General features: G+C 36.4%; 1 protein-coding gene across 4 annotated transcripts in view; it reads right to left on the reverse strand.

Annotated features, from left to right (window-relative positions):
• Nucleotides 1–15808, reverse strand: part of LOC114053889 (nuclear receptor coactivator 2) — a 75529-nt gene that overhangs the window by 23404 nt on the left and 36317 nt on the right. For all 4 annotated transcript variants that reach the window (XM_027876999.1, XM_027876998.1, XM_027877000.1 and 1 more), the window contains exon 12: nucleotides 7708–7873. In XM_027876999.1, coding sequence (XP_027732800.1) covers nucleotides 7708–7873 — 166 coding nt within the window. The remainder of the gene's footprint in view (nucleotides 1–7707; nucleotides 7874–15808) is intronic.

The raw sequence follows: 15808 nt of genomic DNA on the forward strand, positions 1-15808 counted from the left end.
ACTAGTAAGATGGCCACAAGGTTAAGAATTCTTTGCAATGACAACTCAAGAAACAAAGAAAATAAAAAATGAACCTCGGTTGTGTGTCTTTCTTCTGCTTTTGCATAAGGATGGTAGAGGGTATAGAAAAGGATACAGGGAAAGCAAAAAATCACTGTTTTTAAGTTACCTGTAAACCTTACTTAACTAAAAGTGTGCTAATTTTGAGAGTTCTATTCAACCACCAACAATTGACCAATACCCAAGGACTCAATCATAGCAATATTGATGTTCTCATGATAAGTGAAACCAGGAGACAAAAAATTAAGCTTAAAAAAAAAAAAAGGATGTCTCAAATGTTGGGTGCTATGCAGAATAATGAAAAAGTAGTATATGGCCCAGTGAAGAAAGCATGGCCTTGGAATCAGGAAAACATGATTCCAATTCCCGCCTATGACAGACAAAAACAATTTGCCAATTTGTACCAGCTACTTTTTACATTAGAAACCCCTTACACTGATTATGATCATAAGACTCAGGCTACAACCAAGAAAAAGGGAGGAAAATATCCCTATGTCCTCATGTAATTCAGCAAATTCTCCCTAAGTCGTCTGGAGCGTATGCATTTATTAGTGATATAGGTTTATTGTTTATGATTCCTTTCAACATAATATAGTTTCCTTTTTATGTAGTGTATTTTTGTTTTTGCTTTGCATGATAGCATGATTGTAATTCCTGCTTGTTTGGGTGCGTGGTAAATTTTGTACAAGTTCTTCATTTTTATTTTCTCTATGACTTTGCTTTTTAGGTATAGTTCTTGTAAACAACCAATTACGGGGTTTTGATTTCTTATTCAATCTGTTGATTTGTTTTCTTCTCTTGGACTGTTCAATCCATTGCCATTTAAAGTTATTAGAATTAAGTTCACACTTTCCTTCATTTGTCTCTAATATTGTTTTATTTCTTCAAATTAGGATTTTCCCCCCTTTCCCCCCATAAACACAGTAATATGTCTAGTTATTTTGCTTAATCTACTTTAAGGCAACACTATTCACACAGGCTCTCTTGCCTTCACCCTCATACCACCTCTGCTTATTCTCATTTGTCAATACTTTCCCCAGTTTTGAAGTTTTGCTTAACTTATTAATCTTTTTTATTCCTTCCTTTTTTCTAGCTATCTAATTCTCCTCTTTTTTTCTTATCAATTTAAGTAGTCAAGTAAAATTCCCCATCTTCTGTTACTCTTAAACTTGTTTTTGTTTGTTAGTTTTTCTGGGATGCAGCTAAAGTAGTCTTCAGGGGAGAATTAAATCCCTGAAAATATAATTAATAAAAAGTAGAAAAGAAGAACTAGCATTAGAAGGACCCAAATCTAAGCGTATCTCAAAAGGACTAAACTGTGTCAACTGACAGTTTATTTTTTTTTAAATTCCATAAAGCAAAGAAAAGAAATATAATAGGATGAAAATTCTTATTTCTAAGTAATATTACAATATTTTTGTGTCAATTGATATGAATACTTTTAATGTTCATAAACTGAACATACCTTTTAAAAAATCTAAAAGCTAAAAAATAAACTCAATATAAACACAAGAAGAAATATTAAAAGTTAAGGAAGAATTCCAGGCATGAAGGGACAGTCAGAGAAAATGCCTGGGGGCTAGAAGATGGAATGTCTTGTTTGTGGAACAGAAAAGAGGTCAGTGTCACTGGATCACAGAGTGTGTGGAGGTACTAAGGTGTAAGAAGACTAGAAAGGAAGGAGGGAGCTAGGTTATGAAGGGCTTTAATGTCAGAAGGAACCACTAGAGTTTTCTTGAGTGTGAGGATGGGATAACATGGTAGGACCTGCACTTTGGGAAAAATCACTTTGGTGGCTGAATGCAGGTTGGATTGAAATGGGGAGAGACTTGAGGCAGGCAGATCCACCTGCAGGCTACTGTAATAATCCAAGCACATGGGATGGTAAGGGCCTGTACTAGAGTAGTGGCAGGGTCAGAGGAGAGAAGGGGGTGTATTGGAGAAATGTTTGAAATGTGAAATTGACAGGCCCTGGCAATAGACTGGATATGAGGAGTAGGAGACAGTGATGAGTTGAGGATGACACCTAGGTTGTGAGCCTGAGGGACTAGGAAGATGGTGTTGTTCTCTACAGTAACAGGCAAGGCAGGAGGCAGAAAGGGTTTAAGGAGAAAGATAAGAGTTCAATTTTAGACAATCTATTGAGTTGAAGATGTCTACTGGACATCTAGCATGAGATATATGAAAGGCAGTTGTAGGCCAGCAAGGAGTTTAGCTGCAAAGGGCAGAAGAGATACAGCAGTTAACAGGAATGGAAGGATCAAATGATGATTTTTTTTAAGTCTGAGAGAAGGCAGCCTTACGGTTTATAGGCAGTAGGAAATGTGCCAGTAGAAAAGGAGAAATTGAAAATAAGTGAAAGACTGGGGATAACAGAGGAGGCTATATGTTGTTCAGACAGGATGAAATGGGGATAAAAAACTATTCATGTTTGCTTGAGACTCAATGGTTTACTTCAAAAAGACAATTAACTTCAGCAAAGTTGTAGTCTACAAAAAAAACCTCTCAAAAATAAACATTTCAACCATGGTTGAAACATGTCACCTTCCTAATAGATATTAGTCGTAAGTCTTGTTTTCATTTGTTTGGTTTATAGCAATAGTTTTTCAGTTCCTGACATTTTTGTTTTCAATCACACTTTCTTTTGCCCTTTACTTATTATGACTGATCCTGTTCTCAATGTGGCCTTTAATTATCCTGAAAGGATTGACTTCTACAGAACAAAGATTGCTGTTTGAAGTATACTTTTTAACAGCCACAACTTTTTTTGCACACTTCCTTAAGCAATATCTATTCTGAAAATCCTCAGAATTAAAAACAAAAGAGTAATGAAACATGTATGTATGCTATGAAATCCAGCTCTCAACTGACAGTTGTCAGTGGGGAAGCTTGCTCAATCTCACTTCATCTCATCAAGGACAGGCATGATGAATCAGCCGGTGTCATTAGAAGCATAAATGCATGTTACAAAATAAAACCACATTAAAATTATTACTGGTCCCAAGTAATTTATACACTACTATATTAGGTTTTGGTTCCAACTATATATTACCATAGAAATGTTTGATCCATTTAAATTTTCCTGTTTTGTGTGTGTGTGTGTTTCTTGAGTAATCACGTATCTTATTATCTTTTGTAATTGCCTAAATCTGTTATTTGGTTAAAAATACACCAACTCATAGACATGAAAGGTATATTACCTATTATCTACTTTTCTCATGGTATGATCATTAATATTAAGGTCACAAATCCATTTTTAATTTATTGTTGAATATGATATAAGATGTCGGTCTAAACCTAAGCAGTGCCTTAAGCACTGAATATTCAAGTATTAAGCCTTTGAGGAGCACTTTGAATCTATACAAGCATTATAGTTTTTTGCTTTGGTAGATCAATACCCAAATATCTTGACCATTTTTTAGTTATTTGGAATGGGATTTCAGTTTCTATTATGACATCTTGGATTTTTCTATTATTATATAAAAATGTTTTGTTTTGTCTTGTTTTTGGTGAGGCAATTGGGGTCAAGTGACTTGCACAGTGTCACACAGCTAGTGAGTGTTATGTGTCTGAGGCCACAGTTGAACTCAGGTCCTCCTGACTTCAGAGTCGGTGCTCTATCCATTGTGCCATCTAGCTGCCCCCAAAGTTGTTTGTCTTTATAATGTTATTTTATAAATTAATCTCTTATTTCTGCTCACATCACTCTGCATCTGTTTGTATCACTCTTCTGAGCCTTCTCTGAAACTACCCCCTCAACATTTCTTACAACACAAAAGTACTGCATTACATTCATATACGATAATTTGTTTTGCCATTCCTCCAACTAATGGACACTATCTTTATCCAGTTTCTAGTTCTTATTCATCACTAAAATAAATGCAAAAAATATTTTTGTTTATATAGACCTTTTTCCTCTCTCTTGATTTCTCTAGGGTATAGACCTCATTCAAATGAGCAATATGAGTATTTTTGGCCTAAGGAAGGGGTGGGGAACCTGCAGCCTCAAGGCCACATGTAGCCCTCTAGGTCCTCAAGTGCCGCCCTTTGACTGAATCCAAACTTCACAGAACAAATCCCCTTCAAAAAAGCATTTGTTTTGTAAAACTTGACTCAGTTGAAAGGCTGTAGGTTCCCCACACCTGGAAGGTATCTCCCCACCCCCAACCAAAAGAGAGTTATAATTTGTTCAGAAACAGCACTCGAGCTTTTAGACTCAACTGGAATCATGGCCTTATTCTAAGGATTCAGAGCAGGCCTCCACAACATGAGGCTGTTTTGGATGGCTGTTGAAGATTTTTTCCTCCACTTTTTTTGTGGGCCAAATCCTTTGGCATGCCTTGTGGGCTACAGGTTGTGCAGGGCTGATTTAGAATAAGAAAGGTCCTTGTCGATCATCTAGTCTAAATCCTTCATTCTACAGGCCCAGACAAGAAAAGTGACTTGATGGAGGTCAAGGATTCAAACCCAAATTGTTTTCACTTGACCACGTGTCTCTTTTACCTTTTGAGGATCCCAGAAGAACACCCCAGAAGTGAGGTGACCTTTCTGGTTTTGGAATTACCAGAGCTGATTTGCTACTATAGTTTTTGGTTTCCTAGGCCTGCCTCCACTGTCACACAGACTTCACAAGGGGCTCCAGGTGCTCATGAGAGCTGTGGAGATGGTGAACTTTTCTATGATAAGGGCCTTTTTGTTTAATTATTGGTCTGACTACATCTAGGAAACCATCTTAGAATATTAACAATAACAGAAAAGACTAGGCATTTTCATTCAGTAAATTTTATGGCATATAATTTCTTCCAAAGGAAAAGATAAAGGAAGCCTCATTTTTTAAAGTTATTATTAGTCATGTTTCTGTAATTTAATTCAAAATAATACTTTAGATATATATTTTATAATGTAAAAGGAATACACTAGGGTTGATGAATTCAAGTGAGAAATAATACAAGTGAGAAAAAGGGGACTAAAACAGCACCTGATGAAGTGATATTATTTCTGATGAGATACAGCATTATGTCATTTAGCAGTACAGAGGATCAAATATTCTAAAGTAAAAATAATGACTATCAAGACAGCAATTCCATATGCTGAATCATTTAAAATTTTAACTAAAAGCAAAGCAAACTAGTCATATAAGAAACATTTAGCTTTTATTTTTCCCTCTTGATTTATTTTAGGTTATAATTTTAAATCTATAGTCATTGTTTTCTATCCTGATGTTCTCAATATGAATTGACATATCTTAACTCCCACTTATTTCTGCTGAGCACTGGAAGTTATGATAAAATTATTTTTTTAAAAAAGTTTCACAAGTCTTGCATGACTCTGCATCACCTCTCTAACAGACACCAATGACAGGAAGAGGAAATATGACTTTTTAAATAACTCTAAGAATCGATTACACACCAGGAGCTATTTTTTGGTGATAGTTAACGCCTCTGAAAATAAAAATGATTCATGCAGATAGGTTGAAGGGGAGAAGGTGACAGTGACAGAAAAGGGTGATGTGTTTTTTCCCAGCTTTTTCTATAGTAAACCTAAGTATTTTTTAATACATTTTATTTACACAGTAAACTAAGTAGCACTTTCAAGAGGCAGAGCTAACAATACTTTCTACACTTCCCAACCTACTCCTGGACAGAGTAATAATAATGATGACTGACATTTTTTATAATGCTTGTGAGGAGTGTTTTTACTAACACCATCTCATTTAATGGGCTTCACAACAATTCTGTGAAGGAGGTATTACACAGCTATAGAGCTCCTATTATCCTGGTTTTACAGGGGTCAGAGAGGTTAAGTGACTTGCCCTAGTTTACACACAAGCAGGATCTAAACTCAGGTTTTTTCCACTCCAAATCCAGCAGTCTATTCCACAATGCCAAACTGCTTCACTAAATGCAAAATAACAATAAAAGAGTGTTTTCTGCATTTCTTTCCCTGGCGAATAGGGAAAAAAAGGTAGTTTCATATCTAATATATATCATTAGCTTAAGTCATGGAGGGATTGAGATCCTTTTAAACCACATCTGTGGAGACTTAAGCATATGCTAGCTACATTCCGATATTTCCAGAGGAGAAATGGTTTGCAGCATGAGCCAGAGTTTTTGAGCCTTGTACTGCCTTCCTGGTTAAAACTCCCTCACAAGGGCCACACGCTTGAAGCCAATAGAGAGAGAATCCTTCCCTCATGATCTTTATTAATCATTCTGTTGCTCCTCTGATACATGAGACTCCCCCAGAAAGAAATGTTGTACTTAGGCTTACTCAAGAGTCATCCCCTACTCTTTCCCTGCATCCACATACACCTTCCTTAAGGATTTAGAGCTCCACAGACTTATGGTACAATCCTAAGGGGCTATTTGGATAGCCCTGAAGGAGAATTTTAAAGAATCCAACTGAACAAACATTAATGTTAGACACTCTTTAGTTTTGTGGCAACTTTACTCCTGAAAGGTCTTAAATTATCTTTGTGCTCTATATCCTCCAAAAGATCGGTCGATTTATTCAGAACCTGCTATGTGAAGAACACTGCTCTAGGTAATAATTAAATGTGAACTACTGATTGTGAAGACAGTATAGTTTATAGAAAGTTTGCTTTCCCTTAAGTAACATGGTTTTTCTCCCACTAACCCATAAAAATGACGTAAGACCAAAAGAATGGGCAGGGAACACAAAAAGTGCCATCACTTTCTGGGGTCATTATTGATCCTCTATGCTTCTCCACCTCCAAAAGAACTGTTCTAACGTTCTTGCTGACTTGATGGAAATAGTCAACGTTGGAGAGGCTCTGGGAAGACAGGCACTCTAATACATTGTTGGTAGAGCTGTGAACTGGTCTAACCTTTATGAAAAACAATTTGTAGCTACGCTAGAAAAAGAGTAAACTGTTCACACCCTTTGATCAAGCACACACACCAAGGAGATCAAAGAAAGAAGGAAAGGTCTTACATATATATATACATATACATATATATTTATCTCACTTACTTCTAGCAGCCTTTTTTAAAAATAGTGCAAAATTGAGGGAAAAAACTGGGTACCTGGTAGTTAACCAAACAAAGTCATGGAATGTTTTTGTGCTATAATAAATAATGAAAATGGAACTTGGGAAAATTTGTATGAAGCACAAAAAAGTGTAATAAAGGGAAAGATACGCAAAATTACCACAATTATGTAAAGGAGACGTTAGAACTCAGATTAATGCAATGTTTTTGTTTTCCAAAGGACTAAAAATAAAACAGCATCCTCCTATTTGTGGAAAAGTGTTCAACTGCAATTACAGAACTAGGCATACGCTGACAGACTTCAATATGTCAGTCTGTATTACTTAACAATATTTCTTTGTGACAAAGGGGTAGGTACTGGGAAATGACAGTAATGGAAAAAGAAATACATCAATAAAATACTTTTTGAGAAAGAATGAATAGGTAGCTTTTTTTGAAGTTCTTGCCTACAATAAATATCTTCCCTTGTCTTCAATTATGGCAAAGGATGAGCAAACAAGGATAAACTTCAAGAGACCTTTTCCAGTTAAAACTGATATGAAAAGGTGAACTGAAAAGTACTTGAATCAAAATAAAACGAATACTTTAGATTCTACAGCAGGATACCTTCTTAAGCAATTAAAGTCAATGCATATACCTGGCTAACTAGTTCAGGTATTCCCAAGGCTCGGTCAATTTCTTCGAGGCCATCAAAATTCCGTAATGCCAAATACAGTTGATCCAGGAGAGTTCCCTCATCACTTGGTGATTCTGAAGCAGGATGTGGACACAGCAAGTCATCTGGAGAAGTACCAAACGGTTGCCTGCAAAGGGTCAAATATAACCTTGGTTAAGAACAGCTGAAAGGACAGCATTTACTGCACTGTGGGTAATGACTATCAGAAGCAAAAGTGTCAGTGAACTAAGCCACTTTCAAGGTAGCCAACTGTTCTAAGTAAACTGTTTCACCACTGGATGTAAACTAGAAAGAGAACTTGAGTTTGTAGGCTTTTTACTTATGTCTTTTAATAACATACTTATTGCTACTAAAATAAAATACAACTTCTTTGAACTGTGAGAAAAGAAAAAAGTGATCTAAAAAGCTTATTTGATCTTTAACTATATGATTCAAACTGGAGCAATGATGACCTAGCTGGGAGTAAAAAATGGAGTGTTATTATTGAACAAAAGAAGTATATTCTAAGTTTATTTGAAAACTAAATGTTTGCTTATAAGAAGTCTTACTCTAGAATTCCTGGGCTAAATGTAAATGAAAAATAATCCATGAATATACTAATCTTATTTGGTTTTAAGAACTAAAAGGTAAGAAATTCATTGTACCACCAAAGCTAAAACCTTATAGAAAATATTCTCTGGAAAAGGGTTTTAAACTCTTAAGAAAGCTTCTAACTCAATGCAATTCCAATGACCCGAGTAATGATACTTGAGTTCTCATGAACAATTTGCCACACTGTTGCATCAACAGAGTGCTTTATCAATAACAAACCCTAACATTCATAACGGATTCTAGGTAACAAATAAAAAAAATCAAGGATTGAATGAATGAATTAATCAAGAAATGAAGCTAAGAATCTAATTCAGCATTGAGAAACATACGTATGATAAACATTAAATATCAAATGTAAACCTAAATACATCAAAGTCTATTTCCATAGAACATAAGGTTCCTGAAAGCAAGGACTCCTTAGTCTTTGCTCGCCTAGAGCCTGACAGTTTCTGATACTTAATAAATATTTGTTGGATTGAATTTTAGATCATTTGAGTATCAACAGCAAAGCATGGTAATGAGATACATAAGAAAGTCACACATAATAAATACTTAAATGACCAACAAGTAAACAATTCAAAACAGTGACTGTATTTTTACTGAATCTATCTTTAAGTCTGTCTCTCTCAAGTTTCAACATTATATTTCTAGCTGCTGGTTGGACATGTGTTTTCTCATTCTGTTGTCACTTTTCAGATGAAATATATCTGAAACTAATCTAAAACCAATTATTCTCTCTTAAACCCAAACCAGCTTCTACTACAAACTTTCGTATTTCTCCTAGTTACAAAACCTCAGAATCAGGGTTAGTCATCCTTGAGATAATTTGTTGAAGGAATAATCTAACCTTATTTCTCAACCAAACTGATTTATTCACACTTTTTACATTTCTACCTCTATGCCTATATCCTTTCTAAAGTCCCTGGCCTCCTACCTATGTGTCCAAGTGCCACGCTTTCTTTCAGTGCATTTCATTCGTAGATACACCTGCCCTCAGTGACCATTTCTTTTCCTGAAAACCTACAGCACTAACTAGACATGCCATTCTTTGGCACTTAGAGTCCCTCAACATGTAGCTGGTACCGTGCTAACCATTGGATAACAAAAAAAAGGAAAACAATGTCCCTGCCCTCCAAGAGCTCAGATTCAAATGGGGGAGAGCCCACTGAACTGGATAGATAAAAAGGAGATGGAGGATAATTTCAGAAAGAAGGCACTAGAACTGGGTGGATGGTGAGAAAAAGAGTTAGGGAAAAGCTTTCTGTAGAAGGTAGGATTAAGTTTTGAAGGGAATTAAGGATTAAGTTTTGCCAGGGAAGCAAAGAGGTGGAAGTGGGGAGCAACAGCATATTCCAGGTAAGAGGGCTAGACGGCGCAAAGGCATGAAGCCAGGAGTAGGGGTGTCTAATGTAAAGTGCATCAAGTAAGCCAGTGTAGCAGGATTACATAGAGCATGGAGGGAAGTAAAATGTAAGGAGACTGGGAAAATAGCAACCAAGTTGTCAAGAGGTTTAAATGACAGAAGATTTTATGGTTGATTCCCTCTACGTAATAAGGAACCACTGGAGGTTACTGAGTGACCTGGTTGAAACTAGGCAATTTGGCAGCAGAGAGAAGTATGGATTGGTGTGTGGAGAGACTTGACACAAGGAGACTAAATAGAAAAACAGTCTAGGTGAGAGCAGATAAAAGCCTATACTATGGTGGTGGTTGTATCAATCAGTTAAAAAACATTTATTAAGCGCCTACTTTGTGGTAGGTACTGTGCTAAGCTCTGAGGATACAAAAAAAAAAAGAGGCAATAGACAGACTCTGCCTTCAAGGAGCTTATAATCTAAGGAGGAGACAACATGTAAACAAATCCATACAAAGCAAGCTATATATGAGATAAACAGGAAATAATTGAGAGGAAAGGCATTAGAATTAAGAGCGGTTAGGAAAGGATTCCTGTAGAAAGTGAGATTTTAGTTAGCACTTAAAAGGAAGCCAGGAGGCAGAGATGAGGATGGAGAACACTACAGATATGGGGGACAGCTAGAAATAGTGTCCAGAGTGGAAAGATGGAATGGCTCGTTTGCTGCAACAGTCAGAAGGCCAGTGTTACTGGATCAAAGAGTAAGTGTCAGGGAGTGAGATGTAAGAAGGAAGATGCTATCTGCATCCAGAGAAAGAACTAGTAAGTAAATGCACAGAACAGTTTTATATACATACATACATACACGAATATTTATGTCTAATGGTGGCCATCTCTAGGATGGGGGGAGGGAAGAAAAAAGGAAAAAAAAGAAAGTTACATGATAATTTTAATATACATTTAAAAGGAATAGCAAGTTGTACTTAATAGATTTGCAGTTTCATGTACAATTATCTTTTTTTTTCCTTATTCTACTATGTTATGGAAATGTTTATTTCTTAATTTCAGAATAAAATAAATAAAATTAAAAAAAAAGAAGACTAAAAAGATAGAAGCGGGCTATAGGGCTTTGAATGCCAAACAGAATATTTGTATTTGGTCATGGAGGCAACAGAAAGCCAAGGTTTTTTGTTTTTGTTTTTTTTTTTGGCCGGGGGGGGGGGGGGGGGGGTGGCTTAATTAGACCTGTATTCTAGGAAAATTACTTTAGTGGCTGAATAGAGAGTGGATTGGTATGTGGAGACTTGAGGCAGCCAACACAACATCAGGCTATTGCAATAATCCAAGTGTGAGGCGATAAGGGCTTGTACCAAAGTGGGGGCAGTGTCAGAGGAGAGAAGGGGACATATCGGAGAGATGTTGCAAAGTTGAAACTGATAGACCTTGGCGACAGCTTGGATATGGAAGGGGATAGCTGTGGGGGAAAGGAAGGGGTGGAAGTTGGCTTGTGCTGGCAGAGATAGAAGTCCTTGTTTCGGGGCAGATGGAAGATGCCTAGACACCTCTTGCCACCTTCTCTCAGGGAGATATGCTAGGTGTAGCAGGAAATGAAAAGCACCAGGTACTTAATCTGAGATTTGGCTCTCCTTCTCACTTGAGGAGGAGGCTGGGGGTGGCAGTAGCAGTAGTAGACCCTCTGCACTGGAAGAAGTCCTTTGGGGCAGGCAGAAGAAGCCTGGCTTGGCCCTTGCTGGCCTTCCGTCATCGGACATCCTGCACCTAGCAGGAGTAGGAGCAAGGAGTACAGTCTGAGGAGTTCTGGTTCCTGTGTGAGTAGTAGAAAGAAAGGGGAGTACATATGAGATGCAGATAAAGCCAGAGTGAATGTGTGAATGAGGAACTAAGGTAGTGACCTTCATGGTAATATGAAAGTCAGAAGGAGGGAAGGTTTGGGAGGAAAGAATGGGAAGTGTGAGAACCCTGGGGGACAATCAGTTCAAGATGACAGCAAGCTGGTGCTGGCTGGATATATAGATTAGGAAATCATCTGCAAAAAGTTAATAATTGAACTCCAGGACAGTTATGAGATCACCAGGTAAGAGAATAAGAAGATGAGGAGGGGGGCAGCTAGGTGGCGCAGTGGATAGAGCACCAGCCCTGAAGTCAGGAGGACCTGAGTTCAAATCCGGCCTCAGACCAAATATTTGACACTTATTAGCTGTGTGACCCTGGGCAAGTCACTTAACCCCAACTGCCTAAGCCAAAAAAAAAAAAAAAAAAAAAAAAAAAAAAAAAAAGGAGAAGAAGAAGAAGATGATGAGGAGGCCCAGGACAGACCCTTGGGGGATCACCTATGGCTGAACCCACTAGGGTGTGGCTTAGCCTAAAGATGCAGCAAAGAAGGTCAAGAGATGAGGGGTCAAACAGAAGCAGGAGAGAGTAGGAAGATGGGGGAATATACAGGAAAAGAGTGTGTGCAACAGTCAGAAGCTAAAGATCAGGACTGAGAAAAGGTGATTATATGCAGCAATTAAGCAATATTCCCTTTAATTTTTTTTTTTAACAGTTCCATGGACTTTCTACTGATTAGAGCAGAAAATGTTTACATAACCTGACTACTGTGTAGCACCAGAAGTTTGTTTGTTTGTTGGTGGTAATATACATAATATTGATATTTCCAAAGAAAATCTTCATACTTGATTTTATTAATTGAATGGTACAATAAAACTTGGTACAGTTTTATCAGAATGTTTATATTATTAGTCACTATGTATATGGCTGTTTTTCTTTTTCTTTCCTTCTAGTCACCTTCATAGTAGGCTTTGAGTCTATCTCACATAACTTCAGGTTTCTAACTTTAGATGACTCTAGTAAAGCAATGACTCTAGCCAGTCACCATTTTCCCATCTGTCTGAAAACAGGAAGGCTGCCTGTTTCATTCCTAACAGGCAGCCAAGATCACATGACCTGACTGGATCAACCCAATGGCTGTGAATAAAGCAATTAGAATCAGAAAAAGAAACATCAAAAAGGAAAGCAAAAATAACCCTGTAAATAGTGACTCAGAACCAGCAGTATTTTACACAGAAAATTTCAGCTGCACAGTAAGAGTTTGGTGTGCACAGAAGCATGTCAGTCACTGCTTGGCCTGGCACCAGCACAGGTTAGAAGAAACACTGCAATTAAGAGATCGTAAATAACTAAGGAGAAAACAGTTGCATTTGAATGATTAGGTCAGAGCCAGATTGCAGAATCTCTGGATTTTTCTAAATACAGACAAAAAATGTTAGAAAGGTGAAATAAGCTGTTGTTCCAAAGTTTGGAAATCATTTTTTGGACTTAAACTTTGAGTAAATATCTGAAGTTATAATTTAAAGAGCAGAGTGGATAAGAATGCTGGGCTTGGAATCAGGAAGAATTAAATTCAGATCTGGCCTGGGACACTTACTAGTTGTGTGACTCTGGACAAGTCACTTAACCTCTTTGTGTCTCAGTTTCCTTATCTGTAAAACTGAGATAATAATAGCACTTACTTCTATTATTGTTGTGTGGATCAAATGAACCAATGTAAACCTTAAAGCATTATATAAATGCTGGCCACTGCTACTATATGAACATTAAGTAATTTTAACACAGACTCAAGAATACTGGTCAAAGGCATAATAAATTAAAGAATACAAGTTGTGATAAAAGCAAAATCCTAATTTAATAGAACAACCTGAATGTAAATAGCTATTCAAAGTTTTATTTACAAAGTAAAATAAAATTTAGGATATATATAGAAATGGAAGAGAGGTCAAATTTTAGGTCAATGCTTTAGATACTAAGCTCATATATTTTCATTTCCTTAAACTATTCTATAGTAAGTACTAACAAAGCATTTGTGACACTGTTAAAGTTTGCAAAGAATTGGTCAATGTGATTAAGAAAGAAAACAATCTTTACTTTTACATAGATTTCAAACAAATCAAATGCAAATGACCCTGATTTCCTAATGTAACCTAATGTAAAAAGTTCCTCGATGAGTTGTGGTATATGAATGTAATGAAATATTATTGTTCCATAAAGAACGATAACCAGGCAGACTTCAGAAAAACCTGCAAAAACTTACATAAACTGCTGCTGAGTGAAGTGAGCAGAACCAGGAGAACACTGTACACAGTAACAGAAACATTGTGTGATGACTGACTTTGACAACTTAGCTCTTCTCAGCAATGCAAGGATCTGAGACAACTCCAACAGACTCATGATGGAGAATGCTATCTACATCCAGATAAAGAACTATGGAGTCTGAGTGCAGATCAAAACATATTTTCTCTTTTTTGTTGTTTTTTTTTCCTTTCCCGTGGTTTTTCCTTTTTGTTCCGATTCTTCTTTCACAACATAACTAATGTGGAAACATGTTAAATATGATCATACATGTATAGCCTACATCAGTTGCATGCCGTCTTGGGGAGGGGAAAATTTAGAACTCAGAATCTTGAAAATTAAAAATAAATTTTTTTTTAAAAAAGGTCCTTAATAAAAAACAAAAATGAATGCTATTGGCTGATTTATTAGGTTTATAAAGCACTTTCAAAGACAAAAAAAAAAAAAAACAAACAACCCACTGTGAAATGGGGGCTTCAATCCCAAATTTCTAATAATGTCTAACGCACTTTCCTTCTGAGGTATTCTCTAGCACTAGACCTATCATATCATGCCTGCTATGGATTTCCCACAAAACATACATTTAGGTAAAATGTTAAAAGAAATAAGCATGAGAAAAGCAGTTACTATGCTACATGGGGGGAAATTTCTAGATTTTATGTCCTTGAAGGCATTTTGAGTTTAATTTGCATCAAAAGAATGGAAGGTAAGCTAGCACCATAAACTGAAATTCTAGTTACTAGCTGTGTGACAGATAAGTAAGTTATGTAACATGTCCAGGTCAGTTCTCCTTGTTTGGAAGATAGGGGGTTGAAATAGATGATTTTTAAGGTACTCTTTAATTCTGACTGGCTTATTCTGTGATCATTCTGAACCTAAGTTATTGTGCCAAGATGCGCTATACAACTTTGAAAAGCTACATGGAAAAAAAACTGCTTGAGAAGTATAGCAAGTTATTTAATGAAGAAATTATTTCCTAGTAGTTTGGCAGCATCCTTTTAAGATGATTACAAGCCTGAAGAAAATAAGGGCGGGACAGAGAAACATTAGGGTTACACTGATGTCACAGATGGCTGGCATAAATGGGACCTTTATTAGCCATCATCCTTCAATTATGATACAAATGCCATTTGATCTATTTCTATGCCAACAAAGAACAGAGAATTGTGAACTTCTTTTTCCACTGTGTAGATTCCTATGATACTGTTTTCAATTCCTCAAGAAGAATTCTTTGTAATACATGAAATAAGTAAGAACTGGAAAAGCTAGAATACAGGTAATGTGAAGATAAGCAAGGAGACTTTATAGCCTTAAATTTGTTAAGGTCAAAATACAAACCTTAATTTTAAAGGTTCTTTTTTTCTAATGACTAATATTTCCTTTCTTCTTGTGAAAATTACCACATACTTGATTTAAATATCATGTTGCATTTGCACTTTGCATGTTCACATGGAATTGGGTGTGTTTAAAAGAATCAAAGTGAAATTATTTTGCAAATGGGTAATACATTCAATGATACTACTGAATTATAATTAAAGACTGAGAATGATCTCAAAAGATCATCTAGTCCAACCTTACAAATGTAAAACCCTACTACAGTGGTTTATGGATAGAATAGCATTCTGCGCTATCACTTAGTAGCTATTCCAGTGTTAAAACACACATTAGAAGATTTTCTTTATTGGTATTGCTGTGCTATGCAAGCAAATATTCACTAGTTTTCTTTTTTCTTTTTCTTTGTGGGAAGAGAGGAAGAAAAAAAAATCCAGTATGTACCCTTCTTGTAACTGTCATATATTGGAAGACAATTAAGTTGTCAAGCATCAAATACGGTGCACTTAAATGTCGGCTGAATCGAACTGATATTACATCCTCCTACAGACTAAATCCAATTCCTTTAAACTTTTCCCCATGTCATAGCCTTTACAGATTTGTGGTTCTTTTTTTTTTTGAATGTTCTGCAATTTC

This window comes from Vombatus ursinus, unplaced genomic scaffold (genome assembly GCF_900497805.2).
Source record: "Vombatus ursinus unplaced genomic scaffold, bare-nosed wombat genome assembly UNPS02014812.1, whole genome shotgun sequence".
In the NCBI taxonomy this organism is placed as follows: domain Eukaryota; kingdom Metazoa; phylum Chordata; class Mammalia; order Diprotodontia; family Vombatidae; genus Vombatus; species Vombatus ursinus.